Source organism: Taudactylus pleione, unplaced genomic scaffold (genome assembly GCF_031769625.1).
Source record: "Taudactylus pleione unplaced genomic scaffold, aTauple2 ptg000089l, whole genome shotgun sequence".
Taxonomy (NCBI): Eukaryota; Metazoa; Chordata; class Amphibia; order Anura; family Myobatrachidae; genus Taudactylus; species Taudactylus pleione.
This window is the reverse complement of record NW_028284491.1, coordinates 1,165,110-1,188,406: the sequence shown is the minus strand read 5'-3', so window position 1 is coordinate 1,188,406 and position 23,297 is coordinate 1,165,110. Positions and strand designations below refer to the sequence as shown.

The following is a 23,297-nucleotide window of genomic DNA, read 5'->3' as shown; positions in this document are numbered from 1 at the left end:
TAAATATTCACGGCGAGCGACAACAAAGTGATTGATAAGCAGGGGCCATTTGCATGGGCATCGGCGAGGTGGCATCACAAAACGCGACAGTTTTCTATCCCGTATGTAGTAAAATGGCTCCGGCGTCTCGGTTACTGCAGCTATTCTGCGCAACTAAAGGGTTATTCAGAAGTCTGATAATCAACTCATCTGCAACAGAGCTGCGTCTTAGTATGCTGCCACTTAGATTTGCGAAGCCGCTGGTGGCCATCCCAATACAAATCCCAGCACCTGCAATATTTGCGCACAACCACTGCGTACAGATTTGCAGCTGTGCCGGGATTAGCCCTCTGAGCAGGATTGCAACCACACTGTCAGAGCCTTTTTAGGTTATTATATTATGCCTGAGTTTCACAACAGTCTTGGCTAGTCTGATACTAGGAACAGTACCTGGACTATTTCCCATTTCCACCTTCGATTGATCCATCTCTCCACAATCTATTGTAAGACATAGGAGTACAGGGTGTGCCTGCCAAGGTAATCTGCATTCCAGTTTTCTACCCCTTGTCTGAACATAGCCAGTGTAACCAGAATATTGCATTCTTCTGCTGGTTTCTATCAATGCATGAGAAATAATAGTCTCTCCCTGGTTGTTGTGAACCAGTGCAGTCTGCATAAATTTTCCTTGCAATAGCAGTTCACCCTTAGAGCTGTTAGCACTGCTGTAAATTTTAGAGCATTTAGTTGGAGCTTTGCTTCCACCGGTGATCAGAGATCCTGAAACAGTGAATGTTTGTATCTCTTCAGTTTTCCAATTATAAACAGCAAAGGGATGGTATCCACCTCAGCCACCAGAGGCACAGCCGACTTATTCTTGTATACACAGTTATACATCCCAGAGCCAATAGACACCTTGAAAGTTTATGTAAAGAGGCTATCTTGACCTCTGAAAGAACGCACACTGCTGTCAAACAGAAAACCCAGAAAGACCAGTCTGAGTAGGGGGACCAGGTAGGATTTTGGGAAGCTCATAATACAGTTAGGCAAAGGCGCCATCTTTTATCTATGTAGACCAGAGCAAAGAGAACATTCAGATAAGGAGGATCAGAAAATGCAAACATCCTTGATGCCCATACTGTTAATTACAGATAACTCCATCTTTAACTTGTCCATCCGAACAGGAGTGTGGTTATTCTTGAGGATCAAAGTATGCCTCAGATTAGTTTTGTTTACCAAAAACAGGTTTAAATATTAATCTATAGTTTTGGGCTCTACTGGCACTGGGATTACAGCCAACTGCGATAACTGACTGGCAAGTCGCATGGTTTATCAGTTTAATGGTGCATACACTGAATGATTTTTAAAATAGTTATTGTTCAGATCTGAAGAAAAATCTGACAAACGTTCATATTTGAAAGAAAAATCTGACATCTGATGTACTTGCAGTCAGATTTGGTCGATTTCATTAATTTTAATACAGGTTGAAATCTGCCAACCGTGTGGCAGACACCGTGTGTCAGACATATCTGACCGTGTGTATGCACCATTACTGGTTCACCAGTATTGAAAAAACAGTGGCTAGCAATAATTTATGTCCAATCCAAAAAAAAACCTCGGCCAAGGAATTAAACGACTGAACCCAATAGTGTAGTAGATAGGCTCCCACTGCAAATTCCACAAGGTGGTGCCCATCAAGGGCTTGGTAGTCTGTTTCTTCATGGACCAAACTTGTTGTTTCCCACTGCTGTCCTTGACAAGTAGCTGAGAACTGCCTTCCCAACCCACTCCACCTTCTGTCATTAACAGCAGATCGACTGATAGAAAAGAAATCGGTCGTCTGGCTAATCCAACTCATGGTTGAGCAAGACATCACCTGAAAAAGACAAGGAGTCCAGAGCTTGACTGACTGCTTCCTAACAATTGAGCCGGTGGGTACAGCAAGCAAAGATCGAAGTTGTAATTTGGGCAAATATTTATCATCCAGAATGGTGTCCACAAGATATTCAGATGCCTCTTGGATGTGTTCCACAAAGTTCTCCAATTCCAACCAAGGCCTCCCTGACTGCAAGACCAGTGGTGTATCTCACCACTGGTGTTTACCATTTTTCCCAAAACTTTTTGATCATTAAAGGTCTTGATTTGCTTGATTTCCATGAGTCCTCACTGCCCAGAATACGTACTGCCTGCTGAACCATCCACACTAAAATCACCCACCCCATGACATCTAGAAAGATTTAAAAAAAAAAAAAAAAAAAAGGGAGGAGATTTTTGTGCATTAAGGAAGAACAGAAATGTTAATTTTTTTGAACTAAGCACATACAGTAGCTGTGAGACAATGACTAACGGATTAGGAAACATAAGTCAATGCAATTACCTTCAGAAAGTGGAGGATCCGGGCCAGATTTTTCAAAGTTGATGACCACCCCACTTTGAACCTTTTGCACCAACGACTCCAGGCACTGATTCAGCATTCGCTGTGAGAACACACAATACGAACGACCTGGAAAACAAGGAAAAATGAAACGTTATAAAGCTACAAATTTAATATTTTACAGTATTCTGCAGAAAGGGTGTGGAAGTTTACCAACCAAATTATTTAGGTTTGAAAATGAGCACCCATGGGTGGTGCTACAGGACAGGTTTTACATTTCATTTTAATTGCAAACTAAATGCCATGTATGGATAGCAGGTGTAGGATAGTAGGAATCCATTTTACCATGGCAGACCACATCACACATGGCACTGTGCTCATTACAAGCCGTTCAACAGAACAAGTGCAGAACTTTAATTTGTCACCTACATTAATATCCTACTGAGATACCCATGTATAAGACCACACACCCTCCACCTATTCAGTTACATAAATTTGGACAGAATGGATGGTGCAGTGGTTGGTCTTGGGTTTAATTCCCACCAAGGCACTGTGTGGAGTGGAGTTGGATTGTGCTCGTGTTTGCGTGGGTTTCCTCTGTAGGTGCTCCACGTTACCTCCCACAATTGAAATACATTGATAGGAGAATTGGTTATGACAAAAATTAACCCTGGTGTATGTGTACGTACACACATGGTAGGAAATTTAGATTGCATAAACTCAACTGGGACAGGGACAGTTAATGACCAAATATTCTATAGTGGAATGTGCGTTAAATTATTATTAACAAATAGAACGATCAGCTATACCAATTTCTGTCTTCCATTATCTTCTGCATAAGCCACACCAAACACTAACAGGAGAATTCAAGTAGGTGCGAGTTTGGCCCCGCAAGGTGAAATCATTGCAAATTCGCCTTGCGAATTACATTTGCAATTCAATTCCAAACTCTTTTTTTCCGCAGAGTAAATTCACCTATTTTTGTTCGCACAAAATCTGTATTTTAAGGTAAAAATGTTAGGACTTGCTTCAGAACCCCTTGGACACTCCTCCCCCCCCCCCCCAATGACTAATTAGGCATCTGGAATTTTTTATTTAGATTAATTGGGTCAATATTAACATTTTTGGGGTGAAAAAATAAATGACCTCAAATTACCCCAAAATAAGTTTTTAGCCAAATAATGCACCATAGATTTAATGAATATATTTCAAAGAACAATTATTGCTTTGTATAATTTTTTTTAAAGTGGCCTCAAACTACCCCAAAAGCATCTTTTTTCTACTTTGCTTTTTCCATTTAATTCCTTTGTAATGCAACAAAATTCTACAGCTTTTTACTTTTATTTAGCTTTTTTTTAATTATTTTATTTAAATGCACAAATCAGCCATTTGACACCTTTTAGAAGCATGCAGTACTTTCCTTATGGCCGCTAACAATCTTCTACATGATTCTGCTAATGAAGTTTTCAACTCTTTGGGATCCAGGAAGGTCTCCCCACTTTTTTAGACAAAATTTGCACTCACTGCGAGTAGTGCGAATTGGCATTTTAATTGAATTCTGCGTATCTCAGGTGCGCGCATGAAGGTGAAGCGTGAGAATTATAAGGCGAACTGAGTTTTTCACCTTTTGAAAACTCTCACCTACTTGAATTCCCCCCTAAGCACTGAATTAAAACCCATATGACTTAGATATTTTTGATGCATTCTTATTCGATCAATTCTTCTCAACCATGTTGAAATATTATTTAAATTATGTAATTTAAGGATGGTTTCGGTGTCCCCCCCACAGCATAAGATATGGTTGGTGAGCGCAGGACTTGTTTTTGTTGTGAGCAGGGGCATATTGTGGGGGTGTGTGCCTCCCTTTAGGAATACACCACCAGGGAACAGGTGACTGTGTGGCTAAGATGGTTAGGTTGAGGGGTGAGTGGTGGAGGACTGCAGATTGTGTTTTGGCTCAAAGCCGTGGGTCGATGCGGGGGGGGTGCTAGCGGCGTCCAGCATGCCTGCACTAGACAGACATTTTCTACCATTCACAGCACTGCTAGTTTTCTCTTAAAGGAAAGGCTTCCTATAATTTACAGAATCTATATAAAGAGCAATATCTTACATTCAATCTCTGCTCCTTGCTGCCAGGAGAGAGTGACATTGGCCAGAGAGAAGATCCTAAATTAGACTACATTGGATTCTATAACTGCATTGGCAGGTTCTATTGTAGAATTTCAGCCACTACTGCAAAACATCTCTGTTCCAATTAATGAACAACCTTAAAATCCACCCAAATGCTGCATACACACGTAAAGATCTGTCCAACCAGCCAACTAGTTGATTGGTTGGAATGAAAATCTGGTAACGTATGGGAGTAAATGATTATCAGCAATTTGCTCGTAAAAGCCAGAAAACAGATGAAAATGGTTGTCAGACAAATTGTTTAGATCAAACATTTAACAAATTTGTCTAACAGTTTTTGTCCATTTTCCGGCATTTGGGAGGAAATTGCCGTTTGGTAAGGTATGAAAGCAAATGACAGATTTTCATTCCAACCAATCAACTAGTTGGATGGTTGGACAGAAAATCTTTACGTGTGTATGCACCTTAAGTGTCTACTTGGCCAACAGATGCTGCAGGAGTAACACAGGAGCATCAATATCGGAATCCCTATAAGATCACTCTCGTGTGGCATACACCAGTCAGCATGACAGAAAATGGGTTTATACAAGCCTACAGAGCGGTAGGAAAAGTAGAGTCTACTTTTTTGTGCAAACAAAAATGACATACCCATCAGTACAGGTTCCCCATAGAATTGGTACAATTCAGTCTATAGGAAAGACTCATCTGCCTTGTTGTAGAGCTGACAATTAGCAATTTGCTGGTTAATTCTCAGAAGGTTAAGAGTCATCTCTAATTATGTAGTATATGGGGAATTTGCTGTAGATCCAGGACATGATTACACAGAACACCTCTTTGCTGAATATAACAAATAATCGGCACAGCAGAAAATTCTCTGTGAGGTGGCAGCGTCAGATCTTATGAAAACTACACACCATGGATTTTCACAAGTATAATTACCCAGGGCTTTCAAATAATTTTGATCATGAATAACAGAAATAACCCCCCTTTCATTATGTTGAAATAGAAAAATCCAACTAACGTTTCCGTGCAAGTTTTTTCTGCCATCAGTCCTTGAATTGTAGGTTAGTATTCCTGATTCTACCATCCTTAAAAAAAGTAACCATTTATGCATAGTATAATTCCAGTTTCAGTGTCAGTAACTCTATACCTAATTATCTGTACTATGGGCCCAATTCAGTGGTTTCAACAAACCTGATGGTTTGCATACAACTCCTATGGTGCGGCACATGCACAGGACGGGGTCCCGTGTCCCCGCACACAGTGACCCCTGAGCTGCAGCCTGATTTACAGGCTTTGGCAGTTTGGGGCGGTGCAGACCTCAGGTACGCAAAAACAGGGGCGTGTCACCCGTCTTCTGGGAAGGCTGAGGCCAGGGTTTGCATCTTCCGACTAGGAATTGCTGGCCTCTGCTACGTAGCTTCGAGGGGCAATCAGGGCTACTCAAACTGCCGGTGGTCTCGCAGAAAGTCTGATGCAGAGTCTTAGGACGCAGCACTCTGTTCTGCGATGCCAACAGGAGCAGTCGTTTTCCTTTAGATGCCTCCTGTGACCTTCGCATATTAGTTGTATGGTATTGTACAGCCGCTTCCCCGCAGCCGTGCAATATCATACAACTCTGTACCAGGCCCTATGTATAATATCTATATAGGCTCAATGCTTTGGACTTCTGGCAGGTACATGTTCCTTAATTTTTTTCTACTACAAATGTGGCAGAAAAAAAAAAAAGTTTCCTTAAATATTGGTAATGGGTTTGTAAAAAGTAACCCTGAAAGTTTGTACAGTGCTGATCCACTCCGTTCCCAATACACTGGATGCAGGCCCAGCAAAATTCTATAATAGTCAGCAACAGGGTCCCCATTGTAGGAGAAGCTCTACCCACATCCCGCAACTAGAAGATTGAAGATAGTCCCCTGCCCCCAAATAAAAACACTGCTATATAAGCAAACCTAATGTATTATAAATAATTTGAATCGGTCGCCATGGCTGAGTTCAAATGCCCAGAAGTATGCAGATAATTTCGATAGCTTTAGATTGGATATTAAAGGGTATATTTTACAGTGTTAAAGACTAACGTCTCCAGTTTGTTAGTATACATATTTGGCTGCAGAAAGAAATCAAGAGACACTGACCTCCTGTGACGTCACACATAGGCGTGATGCAGGACTCATCGAGCTGGACAGAACTCATCAGGTCCTGCTCAACAGACATTGCACCGGGAAGCCGAAGGACTAAAGCAAAGAGTCTCTGATCCCAACGAAAAGGCTCCTTTGTCAGCTCACTTCCCGGTAATGGAGAATTTAAAGGCAAGTGGAGCTAAGAGAAAGATAAACAGATAAAAATAAAAATCTAGATTTACGTGTCTATACAGATAGTTCAACAAATGGACAGATGTCATCTCCAAGCCCTTACAAAAACAATACTTAAATCCCTACTATGTATTAGTGATGGCAGGGACACCAGCATAGACTTTGCAGGCAGACATGCTAGTTTATCCACCCACTTCATAACCCGTGCAGTAGAATCTATAGGGACTACCAGCTCGGAGGTGCTCACACGCTGGTGTATATTGTACAGTTCAGGATGGGGGGGAGCTACCAAGGCAAAAAACAAATTAATCTCCTACTATTTCGGGGAGAAATAGACAAAGTCTAATAGTGTGACCTGACCCGAGCCGGTGTACAGGAGTTCCTGTCTATCCCTGCTATTGCATTCTGTTTTCAGGATATAGGACAGCCATCTTTCATGAGAGACTAAATGGGCTACAGGCCCAAGTTGTTCAAATTATGGCAAATAACCATATTGCAGAGTATTTGGTCACCTAATTCAGGTCTTACACTGGGGACCTAGCACTTGGATAGAACAGGGTATATTATGTTGGGGGTAAGGGGACAGCTGTCAAAAGTGGGCAATGGATTTAGGTTTTGTGCTACAATGCATTGATATGCGCACATTACAAGCGGTTGTGTAACATTTCCATAACTCCAGCTATAGTACAAACAAGAAAGAGGTTCTTACTTCATCCTGCACGCCACTGGTAGCTGTCAATTTACTCCCATCAGTTATTGCAATAATGATGGAAGGCTCCAAGAAAAACGGATTTCTTCCCTGTTGGGAGCAAAGAATTAATTTGATGTTAGATTAGCATATATATCACTCCACTGGCACTTTATCTTCAGCATAAAAAGTTAATAATAAAAGTACGCTCAATATTTGAGAAACTGGTAGCAAGGGACACACTAACCTTCCACTACTAAGAAAGGCGATTAGTTCTATAACACGCATACAAATATGAGTCTTAAAGTACCGATGTTCAACTAGCAGATACAAGTTGCCAAAAATATAAATGAACTGTATTATGCATGGGGCAGGGACAGGGTATGAATAGAAGAAAACAAATCCACTTTTCTAGCATTGATCAAACTCCATTTCCCTCTTGTGCATTCCAGAGTAGTGATATGTACGTGTCAAGAAAGTCCTAAAACAAGCTATTTTCCCACAATTTGGCGCATTTTAAATCCAACGGTCAAAGCAACCAATGCTAAATCATACAAAAATCATTTAAAACTGAAAAAGTATTTTTCAACATTACAGTTCAATGCACACCTTCATAGAAAGTTGTCCCAACCACGTATCAGAGTGCAAACTGCTGCCCAAGGATATCTTTAAGGCTCAATGTGGGTTGCATACAAGAAATGAAGCTTACAGGCCAGAAAGAACCTAAACCTTTGACATGAATCCAACCACCACCAGCAACTAAGGGCTCAATCCAATTAGGCACGAATTGGGTCCTGTAAGCGGTTCTCAAGGCAAATTTGCCAATTTAATTTGCAATTCAATTCCAAACTTGGATTAATTTTTCAGAGAAAATGTTAGGGTTTTCCATGCATACAGCCATGAGCAGGTGAAAAGGTATAGAAAAGCCTTATTTTAAAAAGTAATAATATCGGGACAGTACAGAAAATCTGGGACATAAATATGTATGTGGAGGTGTAAATGATCTGGGACAAGTATTGTGGGGTGTAAATGATGTGACAGGTATGTGGAGGTGCTGTATTGATGGGAGAGGGGTTTTTTGCACTTGCATATGAGGCAAAAGTATTTATAATCAACTTTACACAAACTTGTATTAAAAAAAAAAAAAAAAAACTGAACTGCATTTTGGAGTACAGGAAAATATATGTATTGTATTTAAGACTTTAGTTTGCTGAAAAACACTTGCTGGCTATTAAAAAGTGCAAAAGTCAGCCATTTGACAGTTTAAAAACCATTAGTACATTCCTGAGGATAGGGCCGTTACTAGGGTAGTGAAACCAGTGCCATGGCACAAGGCACCCCACACAGGGCGGCGCTGTCAATTTTCTGTTCAACATTCTCACTTGTAGCTTCATTTTTTTTTATCCCCAGCATCTCCTGGCCTTCCCCATCTCTGCCATGGTCGTTCCCCATGAAGCCATGGCCCTTTTTCAGGTGCACGCTCTTATGTCCCTATTTAAAAAATTAGGGGGAAGTGGGGGGCACCAATGCTCTCTGGCACTGGGCACTAAAAAGTCTAGTTACGGCTCTGCCTTAGGCCCACTGACAGCCTTCTATATGGTCCTGCTATCTCAGTTGTCACTTTTTGGGGGTTTAGAATGGTTTCACTCTGTCAGAAATCTTGCGAGCAACACCTGGTCGTGGCCGGTTTATGGTGAAATTATGTTCTTTCCACTACCCGATTATGGTCCCAACAGTGCTCCCTGGAACATTCAGAAGTTTAGAAATCCTTCTGTAACCAATGCCATCAGCATGTTTTGCAACAATAAGGTTGTGAAGGTCTTGATAGCCCTTTGCTTACCCATCACAGGTTTCTTGTGTCACACCTTGGTATTGAGACAGGGGCGTCTTAAGAGAGGGGGCCCGTGTGCACTCACCATGCGGGGCCCCCTCCTCTCTCCCTGGTGGCTGGCAGCTGGCCAGCCACCGGAGCCTTAGTAGACTCAGGGCACTAAAGTTTGCCCGGAGTCTACTTCGCATGCGCAGAACGTCGGTAAATGTCCGCGGCGGCCATTTTCCGGTGTTATACGCATGCGCAGTAGACTCCGGGCACACTAGTGTTCTGAGTAGCGCTGAGACCCGACACGGGACCACGGACAGGTAAGTTTTCAAGAAAAAATTGGTGCAGTGCGTGAGGGGGCCCATGTACCCCGCACACACTGCACCCATTATAGATACGCCACTGTATTGAGACACCTTTTTATAGGCCATCAGTTGGGACTGAACCAGTTTATTTTAATTTGCACTGTCAAGGGGCAGGATTGCTTTCTAATTACTGATAGATTTCAGGTGGTGTCTTGGCTTTCCATGCCTTTTTGCACCTCCCTTTCTTCATGTGTTCAATACTTTTTCCCTGTGTCATTTCACATTACACAACTTAATTTATGGACATCTATGGTTTGATTTCTTTTCATGTGTGGATTATATATAATTTATATTTTACACACACACACACACACACATCTATCGCTATCCCGCCATCTCCATCTAATTCTATATATAGATGATTGGCAGTCTTTTCTTTTTGATAGTGGATACCATCCAGTATTTAAAACCTAATACAGTCTCCCATTATACATATTATATATTTTGTTTTTCACTGTGGTGTTTATTTAATTCCTTATTACATAGGTTATTTGTATTTATCTTTGTTAGATTGTATGCAAATCTGGCCTTTATATAAGGTGGATGAAGTTTTACGTTAACTTTCAGTGTACATGGTTCGTGAGCAGTGTTTATTTAGTAGCTGTATTGAATAGTACATTGATTAAAATGATGCACGATCAGTATTTGGGTTAATTTTGCCCGGAAAGGAAATGACGGCACTGCGTCCCATATTGGAACACAAATATTCTGCTTTAGGGCCGACACCGGAAGTGATGCGTTAAGTGTGTCTTGTCTCTACGTGTCGGCGGCCGGTTTGTTAGCCACTTCCGTGCTGGCAGCCGATGCTCTAACCAGTTTCTGAGCCGATGTCTTTGCTACTGTGCTAGAATCTGGATGTGTGAAGGCACAGATGTTAGTGGCCATAAGAAAAGTACTAGAAGTATTTAAACGGTGTTAATGGGCCGATTTGTGCATTTTAAAAAAGCTAAATATTTACTTTTATGCAAATAAAAAAAGTAGGAAAAAAAATGCTTTTGGGGTACTTTGAGGTGACTGAAAAAGAATAAAAAAAAAAAAAGGCATAAAGCAACAAAATAATTGATCCTGGGGTAATTTAAGGCCATTTTTCTAAACCCACAAAAAAGGACATGAAATTAATAGACTAATTAAGCCAATTGGAAACTTCAAATTGCCTATTTAGTCATTGCGGGAGTATCCAAAGTGTTCTGCATGGTTTCCCAACATTTAAACATTAAAATAAAGATTTTCCCTACCATCTCTCACACTCAGTGAGGTGCGAACGTAAATACGCGAGTTCACTCTGACTGATTCAATGCTAGTTGCAAATTGGATAGCAAACTTAATTTGCAGAGAAAACAGCAACTCACAGCTAATTGGATTTACCCCTTTGAAGGGGATATATGTTGAAATCTGGCACACGCTGTGTCAGCACTATGGGACCCCAGAATAAAAACTCCAATCATCAGATAAAGAACCCAGGTCCACCTCCCAATGTAACCTAAGGGAACATAGCCCACCAGCCCTCAGATAATAATCTAATAAAGGAAGTGGTTATTAAAATAGACTTCGGGCTACAAAGGATCCAAATCAAAAACCATAGAGGTGGATTCAGGGACAGCCGGAACAGAACAACCCCTAATCCCCCCCCCCCACACACACTGCAAAGTGTGTGTCAAAACCACAGGTATCTAAAAAACAGGGGAGATGGGAGATCAAAGTCCAGACACAGTTGAGCAAAACAAAGCACCCCACTCTGTTTAAGGTGCCCCACAAAATTGTCTCCCCCCTGGACTGCCAGAGGAACCAACCCTCTGGAGTACGAAGTTCAGGGAAGTCGGCATTGCCCTCATGAGAACAGGGATTAATCCCAGACTCCTCTAGTAACTTGGCAGCTGCCAAACAAACTATGTGCATGGATAAGGAGAGCAGGACAGTGGACAAAGGTAGATTTTGCCAAAAGATAAAGCCCAGACAGTCCAACAAAGCCCAGTGTGCCTCTCCCTGCTCCTAAGGAGAAACCCAGTCCCAGACGTGAACAAGCTGCTGCCAAGTAATGGGGGAGATGTTCTAAGCCTTGAAAAGTGATAAAGTGGAGAGTGACAGCACCAAACAATCAGCTCCTAACGGTCACTTTACAGGATGTGTTTGAAAAATGACAGTTCAGTGATTGGTTGGTACTTTATCACTCTCCACTTATCAAAGCTTAGTACATTTCCCCCATAGTCTCATGTCCGTCAGAGCCAAACCCACCATCCCCCTAGCCAGGCACAGTATTTTAGAAGCAATACTGGCTTGCTTATGTCCCCAAACAAATGAAGTCACATAATAGCTATATATGAACTGGAGAAGGTTGCAACGCATTAAGGAACATCGGCTGAAAAATTATTTTCACCAAGTTCACTTGGCCCGTAACCAAGAGGGGCAGCTGCTGCCAGACACAAAACAATAATCAGCCAGGGAGTGAGTTATCTGAATACCCAAATACTTAAACTGTATAAATGGAAGACGTACAAAGCTGGCCTAAATGCAGTAGGAAGCATTGGAAAAAAAATGAGATTTATCCCAATTAATTAGAACATTGGAAAATAGCCTACCCAGCCTCTTTATTAAAGTTTTGGTCCCAATAATAAAGCAAAACAAATATGCTAGCCCTATGTAACGGTTAACAAATATAGCATAAACCCATTAGGAAACCTACAACAATGGCTGAAACAAAAAAATAAAAGCACTCTACACAAGGCACAATTTGCAGTTCCCCCCCCTCCTTTCCCACCCACCAAACCAGTTTATAATTCTGTGGGTCATCTCACAGCACCGGCTGCTATGGATGGTGGTGCGAGAGGGATGACCAATCAACCTGGAATCAGGGACGCTGCTCCTGACTGGCCCGCATGCTGCTTCCCACCTTTTCCAGCAGCCATTATGGTGCTTTGAATGAATTGAAGCCCTTAAATATCAGTGAAGTGAAACCGCAATGAAACAGCACTAGGCAAAATGAATTCAATATGATAAAGTCATACAGAAAACAATTTACTACTGTTAAAAGGTAGCTCTGCAAGTTCTGTAATTGTGGGGTGTGCTTGCTCTTTCACTCATGGGAGTCATGTTGGCTTATTTTCCATTGAACAAAAAATGAACAAGTAAAATAGGCACATGGAAAGAACCAGAGGATTGTTAATTGTATCACAATGTTAATACAGGTTGAGTCTCCCATATCCAAATATTCCGAAATACGGAATATTTTTGGCATGACTGAGATAGTGAAAACTTAGATTTTTGATGTTTTAATGTACACAAACTTTAAGGCACAAAATTATTAAAAATAAAGTATAAAATGACCAATAGGCTGTGTGTATAAGGTGTATATGACACATACATGAATTTCATATGTACACAAACTTTGTTTGAGCCACCAAATTATTGAAAATATTGCATAAAATTTCCTGCAGGATGTGTGTATAAGGTGTATATATATCAAATGTATTCTGTGTTTAGATTTGGGCCCTTTTCCTAAGACATTTCAATATGCTATGCAATTATTCCAAAATACGGAATATTCCGATATCCAAAATACCCCTGGTCCCAAGCATTTTGGATATGGGAGACTCAACCTGTATTTATAAAAAAAAAAAAAAAACACAAGTAGAAAGAATGTGTTCTATACATGCAAACGCACTCATTACCTATAGGGTTGAGGCAGCTATTCGTCTTAAGATTAGGTAGGACAAACCCTAATCACCAGTGCGCATTTTATAGACAATCTAGTCAGATCGGAGCAGGTTCTTCCTTTGCTCAGTTCTCCCAAGGGAGTCTCAAATTCCCTCTTCACTGCATCATTTAGAAGCAGTTCCCAGCATCTGCACCTGCTAAGCACATCGTTCTATAACACAGCTATTATGGCCATAAAAGATGCATTTATGGCCGGAAACCCCAGCAATGTCATAAGCAGGGTTTCTATCAGTGACATGCAGTGAGGTCAATAGCTGGGAATGGAAAACAAGTATATATAAAAAAAAAATTAAAAATAAGTATTAATATCAAAACTGAAGTATGATAGGGGAGGGAGTATGACACGGAGGCTCTGCCTCCTCTGCATGCATGTCCCTGGTTTCTATGTAGAAATACAGGTCATGTCCAATACAGCATTATAACTGTACATAGGCGGTATAAGCAGCTAGAGACCAGTTCATGGTGCCAGAGGCTGAAGTTCCATACTAGGAGCATAATTCTGGTAAAAATAAGTTTCCAAAATTATGAAGATTACAACTGGCTGAGCTTGTATTGTGTGCAATGGGCACATAACGTACCATGATAAATGTGTGTAGTTAACGTATGCACTCCTCTCAGAAAATACTTTTCATAGCAGAACCAGTGTTCCAAAGTATTTAATGTATCAATTTACACTGTGGGTGAGGAACCCAGTATCAGAAAAGTGATAGCATTAACACAAGGCATAGGGTTCCAAAGGATCCAAATATCACCAAGAAGCACTGCAAATAAAACCTAACTGGTTATTTTTTTAGTACTTTTAAAATGGTCAAAAATAAACGAGCGGTTTGGTTTTGGCTCGGTTCTTCCCGCCAAGTTTGGATCTCAGAAAGAGGCAAAAAGTCTTTTTTTTTTTTTTTTTACAGACATCTGTGCAGAGATTCCTTTGAATGATGAAGTTTTTGCCTCATTCTGAGATCCAAACTTGTCGCTGATCTCTAGTTAAAATATATGCATAGTCTTCTTTGTTCTGCTCCTCAGTGTAACTTTATAAAGTGCAGTATGATAGCTTGAAATTGCAGCTTTTATCTATAGAGATTCTGTGGACAGTTACGGGCATATCCAATTGAGTGCGGGATTTTGGACGCAGAAAAGGACATGGACCTCGCGACCAATTTTGGATTACCGCAAGTATACGCGCTCCCAATATCAGTTATCACATTTAAAAAAAATTGTTTGCAGGGTTTAATGTGTGCAAAGTCAAGGGAGGAAAAAAAGATGCGGCACGGAACACATGCACTTACTGATGTGTTCCATCCGCTCCTGGGTCTCTTATACCCCTTTTACACCAGAGCAAAAACCTGGGTTTTTGCTGTGTCTACCCAGGTTGCAGCTCAGTGTAAATGGGTCCCTGAAAAATAACCTGGGTCAAGTGACCCTGCAATCCAACCCAGGTAGCTACCAGGGTTGAACCCAGGATGGACCCGGGTAATGGTGCAGTGTAAACGGTGCAACCCGGGTTATCTGACCTGGATCATGCCTAAAATGAGCTGATTGGTGGCTGTGGAGCAGTCACCTCCCACTTTTAATGACCTCACAGTTTTAGCAGGGCAGACCTGAGTTCAGTGTGAACAGGGCTGACCTGGGAGTAACCCAGATGAAAGGTGCAGTGTAAATGGGTCTGACCTGGGTCTGACCAGGGTTGGAACCATGTCCAAAAACCCAGGTCGGACCTGGGTTTTTGGTGGAAAAGAGGTATTACTCTCCCTGCCGGCCTAGTTGCAGAGGAGGTTGCGGCTTATGGGGGATGCAGTTCCAGGCTGGTTTTTGGGTAGTGTAGGTATGTGTAAGGAGGGGGAGCAGTGTTAGCAACTGTAGTGTAGAGAAATGTGTGTGGGGAGGGGGTGCAGGGTTAGGAGTAGTATCTGTCCTGTGACCGGCTGGTCCATGGAAGCTGTCTAGACTAATTGAGCTAATTGGAGACTTCCAATTGCTTATTAGTCATTATGGGGGAGGGGGGAGTGCTCAAAGGGGTCCAGAGCAGTTGCCGACAATTTTTCCTCAAAATATGTATTACAGGGAAAAAAATAAAATAAAAATAGACCTGCTCTGGAGGCTGCAGGAAAAACCCTGCAGGTGTAAGATTTTTTGTAAACTCGCACCTAATTGAATATGCCCCTTAAGCTGGGTACACACTGACCGATACATTGGCTGATCAATTGATCGGCCAATATATCTGCTGCACGTACAGTCAGGTGCATAAATATTGGGACATTGATAGAACTTTCATATTTTGGCCTCTATTCACCACCACAATGGCTTTGTTCAATAATTGTACTTTTCTATTTGATAACTATGGGGTCTATATACTAAGCCTTGGATGGAGATAAAGTAAAGTACCAACCAATCATCTCCTGTCATTTTTCAAACAGCCTGTGACATGACAGATAGGAGCTGATTGGCTGGTACTTTATCTAAGGCTTAGTAAATAGACCCCTATGTCTGTTAGTGTGCCTGTGTACACTCAGGTCTCCAATTAGGGCCTAGGTACCGAAAACGGGAAGTGGATAAAATGTGGGAGTATACACTTGGTGCTAAACAGATATGGGTAAGACTATGATGAAAAGTAAAAAATAATAAAAAATATATTTTTAGATTTAGAATTCTTCTTCTATTTTTAATATACACTACCATTCAAAAGTTTGGGGTCACCCAGACAATTTCGTGTTTTACAAGAAAACTGACTTATTTATCAAATGGGTTGCAAAATTAATAGAACATTTAGTCAAGACATTGGCAAGATACAGTCAGGTCCATAAATATTTTGGGACATTAACAGAATTTTCAGATTTTGGCCTCTATTCACCACCACAATGGTTTTGAAATGAAACAAACAAGATGTGCTTTAACTGCAGATTTTCAGATTTAATTTGAGGGTAAATACATCCAAATCAGGTGAACGGTGTAGGAATTACAACGGTTTCTATATGTGCCTTCCACTTTTTAAGGGGCCAAAAGTAATGGGGACAAACTAAACAAACCTAAATCAAAACTTTCACTTTTTAATACTTTGTTGTAAATCCTTTGCAGGCAATTACAGCCTGAAGTCTGGAATGCATAGACATCACCAGACGCTGGGTTTCATCCCTGGTGATGCTCTGCCAGGCCTCTACTGCAAATGTCTTCAGTTCCTGCTTGTTCTTGGGGCATTTTCCATTCTGTTTTGTCTTCATCAAGTGAAATGCATGCTCAATCATATTCAGGTCAGGGGATTGAATTGGCCATTGCATAACATTCCACTTTTTAGCCTTAAAAAACTCTTTGGCTGCTTTTGCAGTATGCTTCGGGTCATTGTCCATCTGCACTGTGAAGCGCTGTCCAATGAGTTCTGAAGCATTTGACTGAATATGAGCATCTAATATTGCCCGAAACACTTCAGAATTCATTCTGCTGCTTTTGTCAGCAGTCACATCATCAATAAATACAAGGGAACCAGTTCCATTGGCAGCCATACATGCCCACGCCATGACACTACCACCACCATGCTTCACTGATGAGGTGGTATGTTTTGGATCATGAGCAGTTCCTTTCCTTCTCCATACTCTTCTCATCACTCTGGTACAAGTTGAACTTTGTCTCATCTGTCCATAGGATGTTGTTCCAGAACTGTAATGGCTTTTTTAGATGTTGTTTGGCAAACTCTAATCTGGTCTTCCTGTTTTTGTGGCTCACCAATGGTTTGCATCTTGTGGTGAACCCTCTATATTCACTCTTGTGAAGTCTTCTCTTGATTGTTGACTTTGACACATATACATCTACCTCCTGGAGAGTGTTCTTGATTTGGCCAACTGTTGTGAAGGGGTTTTTCTTCACCAGGGAAATAGTTCTTCTGTCAGCCACCACAGTTTTCCGTGGTCTTCCAGGTCTTTTGGTGTTGCTGAGCTCTCCGGTGCGTTCTCTCTTTTTAAGAATGTTCCAAACAGTTGATTTGACCACACCTAATGGTTTTGCTATCTCTCTGATGGGTTTGTTTTGATTTTTCAGCCTAATGATGGCTTGCTTCACTGATAGTGACAGCTCTTTGGATCTCATATTGAGAGTCGACAGCAACCGATTCCAAATGCAAATGTCACACCTAGAATCAACTCCAGACCTTTTACCTGCTTAATTGATAATGAAATAACGAGGGAATAGCCCACACCTGTCCATGAAATAGCTTTTGAGTTGATAGTCCCATTACTTTTGGCCCCTTAAAAAGTGGGAGGCACATATAGAAAATGTTGTAATTCATACACCTGATTTGGATGTAATTACCCTCAAATTAAATCTGAAAGTCTGCAGTTAAAGCACATGTTGTTTGTTTCATTTCAAAGCCACTGTGGTGGTGAATAGAGGCCAAAATATGAAAATTCTGTCAATGTCCCAATATTTATGCACCTGACTGTAGATCACCGACATATCACATTGGCTGTGCCGCACAGCCGATGGACAGGTGTGTACGGGCGTTCTGGGGACCGACCGTACACACAGCGGCAGCCGCGAGGAGGGGGGCAGGTATGCCCCCGAATCCGCCAGCCGGGACCCGAGGGCACAAGCAGATTATGGCCATTCAGTGTGCATAAATAACCATCATATGCAGATATATCTGTCAGATGTGTACCCACCTTTAGACTTCATTGACCGCACTGAAAACTGACCCCTGGAGTCCAGACCCCCCCCCCCCCCCCCAAATAAAAATAAATAAATAATAAAAAAAAACATCCCAGCAACAAAAACACTGAAGTTATATACAGAGATTCATGAGAACAAGGCAGAATTAACCATGTCAAGTCTGAATGACAATGCTCCATACAAACCTGGGGAGGATTGTGAAAACTGATCAGCACGTTATAGTTTAGTTTTATAGCCTGCTAGATTACTGCACCTTCTTTGTGCAGTGTAGAATTATGAATTTAATAGACAATTCAAATGAATGTATAACCATCCATTGTGCTTGTAGAAAAAAAAAGGGTAAAATTGTGATGTTTATAAGTGGAAACCCAATCCTTGGTGGTATGGGCTATGAGTCACTGCTCATCTAAAGCCACCCCGCCATGGGGTGTGTGATAGGCGTTTTAAAAGACACTAAGATGCAGGGCAGAGGACTCTTGCTGGTTTAGGACTCCAGTTAAACGGCAATGAAGGTTTAGCCACAAGTGGATTATGAAGCCTCAGCAAGTACTGTTAGGCCGTATCTGTCAGAAGCTGGGAAGACTGAGCGCAGTCCCTACTACGTGGATAGAGGAGTGAAGCACGAGACTCAGCAGCCAGTACTGCACAGCAAAGTGACCAAAAAATAAATACTGGTGCGATTTGCAGTGTGATGAACCCCCTGGTATTTGTTCACATATCTAATTCTTTTGTCTTAGGCATTTTAATAAAAAGGGTTTTTCCTTTCATCTACTTTTTGCCTTGGAAATATATTTCATCTACTAGCTGAAGTACCCAGCGGTGCCTGGGTTTAAATCTTCAAGTTAATACATTTTATTATGTGAGGTCATCCAAATCCATCCAGTGGAAGGCCCAGAACAGGCTCCCCAGGTAAAAGTTCGGCCCAGCGTACACCAACAGGGGGTCTCTGAACAGGACCCTAACCCCCCCCACCTAAAACCTGGACAGGATCCAACTGGACCACCTCACGTTGGTTTCATCACAATCTGTGCAGGGGTGTCTGAATGCATAACCGGACCTATAAACTGACCAATGACATTTATATATAAGATTTGTCACTGTCATTATGTAGTCTACTGGTTTAGTATTGAAAAAGTGAGCTACGTAAAACTTGGCAGCTTTACTTGAGAGCTGTGGAAGATATTCGCCAGCAAAGAACAGACAAGGTAGGGTAGGGAGAGGGTTAGCATACCGCACAACTGTCAGTATGTTAACCCTGTCAGGATCCCGGCGTCAGGATTCTGACCTACAGGATCCCGACTGCCGGCAATCCATACCCAAACCGTTCCTGACGAAATTTAGCACTGGTTGTAACACTGCCTAAGCAAAGAACTGCACAATGCCGCAGGAAGTGAGCACACAGGGTAGCACAGAAATTAGGGAGTCCTACGGAGTGATGAGGGGAAAAAAAAAAAAAGGCAACTTGGGGAGTTGTGGAAAATCATGAAATAAGATCCCTGCGGATACTAAGGGGTTATCAATTAGCGTCTGGAACAGAGCACACCAGCGAGGGAAAACAGCTACTCAGGTTGGGATGTGGAGCTTCAGAGTAAAAAAGAAAATGCATCAAGTGGGTTTCTAGGATCCTCTTGTCTTGGGTGCAGTTTTATTTAAGAGAGTCACAATTTTGAGTGACCACTAACACTAGAAAGATACCAGATCAGAAACACATATCAATGGAACCTGCCACGCCATTTGTAGACAGTCACACTACCCTGATGCACTGGAGGAGACAGTATACGAGATATATTCAGTATTTGGTGTTGAGTGGTAAATGCATAGATCTGCCGAGGCATGTGCAATTTGTTTGGATGAGAAACTGGAAGGTGCGGGGACTTGGGTGTCACAACTACACTAGTTCACCCTTACTTGGGGCTTTGGTCTGAGGTATTAAAAAAATAAACCACATTGCATGAATTTCCCTGAAACAAGGACCGAACAAAGACATCTACATCCTTCTGTATCCAATGTTCATTTAGACTTGGGGATTATGGGATGGTGGAGGTAGGGTTTTGTACCGCATGAGTATGTTGTTCTTGGAAGAGTCTATAAAACAGATATAGTGTGATAAATGTTCTGTACAGTGGGTGCATTGCTTGACCATCCAAGCACCAATTCAATGCAAGCCCTCAAACTTTTCACTTGGCAACACGGCTATTAAAAGCGATTAAAAATATAACTGAATATTGCACGCCCAACATGCATGCAAAAAAAATATAAAAATGAATATTAGTGTGGTCTGCAATCTGCTTAAACAGTCCTAGTCCTAGAGGACTAGTGTATACTCACTAGTTTCTGCAAATGCTGGATGGACTATAAACATTTCTAGCTTTATTTTGTCCAACATCACAAAGCATGGCCATAGTGACCAAAGGACCTGATTCAGCAAGGATTGCAACCAGGGGCTGGCTGGCAACTTTTAGCCTGGGGGGCAAATGCATGCAGGCGGCCCTGGCAGAGGAGTAGCGTGTAGCTAGGGTGCCCGAAGAACGTGCGTGCTACGGCGCCACCCCCCCTCAAGTGTTTCAGGGAGGAGGCGGGTCCATATGGGTTTAATGCAAGGTAAAAATAAAGATTAGGGGCAGCCCCCTGTCGTAGTGCCCATATGCAGTGCCCCCGTGTGCCACAGGAGATAACACCCTTATGCAGGCCTCCAGTAGTGATCCCCCCCATGCAGTGCCCCTTGTGCCCCCAGTAGTGGTGCCCCCAGTAGTAAGCCCCTTATATAGTGCCCCCAATAGTGGTACCCCCTATGCAGTGCCCCCAGAAGCAGTCCACCCCCCCATGCAGTGCCCCCAATAGTGGTAACCCTTATGCAATGTCCCTTAAATAGTGGCCCCAGTTGTAGTCTCCCCCTTATGCAGTACCCCCAGTATTGCCCTTTATATAGAGCCCCCAGCAGTGGTCCCTCGCAGTGCCCCCAGTGGTAGTCCCCTCCCCCTATGTAGTGCCCCTAGTAGTAGTTCCCTCCCCTTGTAGTGCCCCCAGTAGTAGTAGTCCCTCCCCTTGTAGTGCCCCCAGTAGTAGTAGTCCCTCCCCTTGTAGTGCCCCCAGTAGTAGTAGTCCCCCCTGGTAGTGCCACCATAGAAATCCCCCCCCTGGTAGTGCCACCATAGAAATCCCCCCCCCTCTTGGTAGTGCCCCCAGTAGCGAGAGACTTAATTTAAAAAAAAAAAAAAAAAAAAAAAACCTTACCTGAAACTCCCGCTCCTGGTCCCGAAGCTTCCACCGGCTCCTCTGGCCGCTTTGCATTATGGGAGAGACGTCGTCATGACGACTGCTCTCCCATTACCCACTGCGGGAGCAGGAAGATGGCTCCCACAGTGGGAGCAGCAGCAGCCGATGAGTCTGACAGACTCTCAGCGGCTGCTGATTACAGCAAACACACAGCTGCCGTCTCCGGCGGCTGTGTGTTTGTGCTGTGTAGCGCTGACCGGACTCCGTCCGGTCAGCGCTACACATGCGGTGCAGTCTGTGTCACAGTGACAGACTGCAACGGCCCGCTGCGGCCCGGGGGGCACATGGCACCCTGCCCCCCGGCCCAGCCCGCCACTGATTGCAACTGCAATATAGATTACGCACACAGTCTTACTGCAAAGATATGCTATTCCTCTGCAATAGCTATGCCATCGCAGCACAACGTAAGGACGCCCGCCTTACACAAACACATTCGTAATACTTAGTAAAACCAGCGGTAACATCGAGTACAATCGTAGCCTCGTGCACACTTGCACAATCTCTGACCTTACTCAGCAATTGCTAACCTCATTGCACGCAGTGAGTACACAAGCTGTGTATGGCATCGCAGCAGCTAGTTTACGCAAACCCCTGCAACGGCATTGAAACGCATGGGCACGCCTGCGTTTTGCTAACCAGCCCCAAACAGTACTTCCTGTCAATCACTCTGCGATAGGTCTGCGAAGCCACAGTGGAGTATTTGCGCACTGCAATGCATAAGCAGAACGCAACAATCGGCAAATTGCGTGCATAACGGCAGTTGCGATCGCTGCCGAATCAGGCCCAAATATCGTTATTTTTAAGTCCTCTTAAGATGGGCTGTTATCCACAAAATGAAGGCAACTGCAAAGGGTACAGCCTGTCACTTCACTAGGACCCAGCACCTTATGAATAAAGTTCTCATGAATATTAGCCAGCACGTCTCAGTGAGGTTACTGGTTCCTGCCAAATTGATGCACATTGGTAAAGCGCACAAAAAGATGCTGCTTCTATGTTCTCTGGAGAATGGAGGGCACAAACCATGGCAGATGTAATCCAGGCTGTGAACAAATCAAATACCTTTGTTTTTTTGGCAAAAATGTGAATTGGTTTATATCTCCATTTACCATTAGGAGTGCCTGTTTTACAGAGGAAAGAAAACAGCAGCTTTGTTAATTTGTGGTAAAAGGCATTAGTTACATGCAATTTACTAGCCTGCCAAATGCATGGATTGAGCACAATCCAATTATACCCCTTTCAGACAGAAAAGCAAATTACCGGGTCTTTCATTTCTAACCGGTAATTTGATTAACACCACGGGTATTTCTTCTGTCTGAAAGGGTCAACACGGGTCAAAACTCCCAAGACTTCAATCCAGGATTTTTGACCGGAGTTGACCCTTTCAGACAGAAGAAATACCCATGTTAATCAGCAAATTACCAGGTAGAAATGTATGACCTTGCAATTTGCTCCTGTCTGAAGGGGGGGGTGGGGGGCACAAAGCAGCTGCACCCCTTGCACCTATGGTAGTTCCGCCCATGACTCTCTACCTTTCCTCATACCAGCTTTCTTGCAGTAGCAAATAGTTGGGAAGACCTCTTGTGTAGCAGAAATTGAAGACGTCATCTCCAGTTACAAGCTAGGATGATCCCAGGCCAAGATGGCATTTTGACGGATAAATACAATTGGTGAACTAGGTACATATTTCAGAAATTACCACTTCAGTGAAGGTTTTGTGGCAGTCATACTGTAGAAAGGAAGTACCTACACATGTACAAGTGTCTTGCAAAAGTATTCACCCTCCTTGACTTTTTACCTTTTTTGTTAAATTACAACCTGTCATTTATTTTTCTAATCTGAATTTTATGTGATGGATCTGTACAAAATAGTCTAATTTGGTGAAGTGAAATGAGAAAAATATATAAAAAAAAAAGAATATTTGTAAATAAAATTCTGAAAATTGGCACGTGCATATGTAATCACCCCCTTTGCTATGACGCCCCTCAAAAGTTCTGGTGCA

At 42.5% G+C, this 23,297-nt stretch overlaps 1 protein-coding gene across 1 annotated transcript in view; it reads right to left on the bottom strand.

Moving 5' to 3' along the window:
• Positions 1-23,297, bottom strand: part of INTS6 (integrator complex subunit 6) — a 59,763-nt gene that overhangs the window by 23,186 nt on the left and 13,280 nt on the right. The window contains exons 4-6 of the mRNA XM_088469093.1: positions 7,499-7,588; positions 6,613-6,796; positions 2,354-2,479 (exon numbers count right to left, since the gene is read on the bottom strand). Of these exons, the coding sequence (XP_088325219.1) occupies positions 2,354-2,479; positions 6,613-6,796; positions 7,499-7,588 (400 nt within the window). The remainder of the gene's footprint in view (positions 1-2,353; positions 2,480-6,612; positions 6,797-7,498; positions 7,589-23,297) is intronic.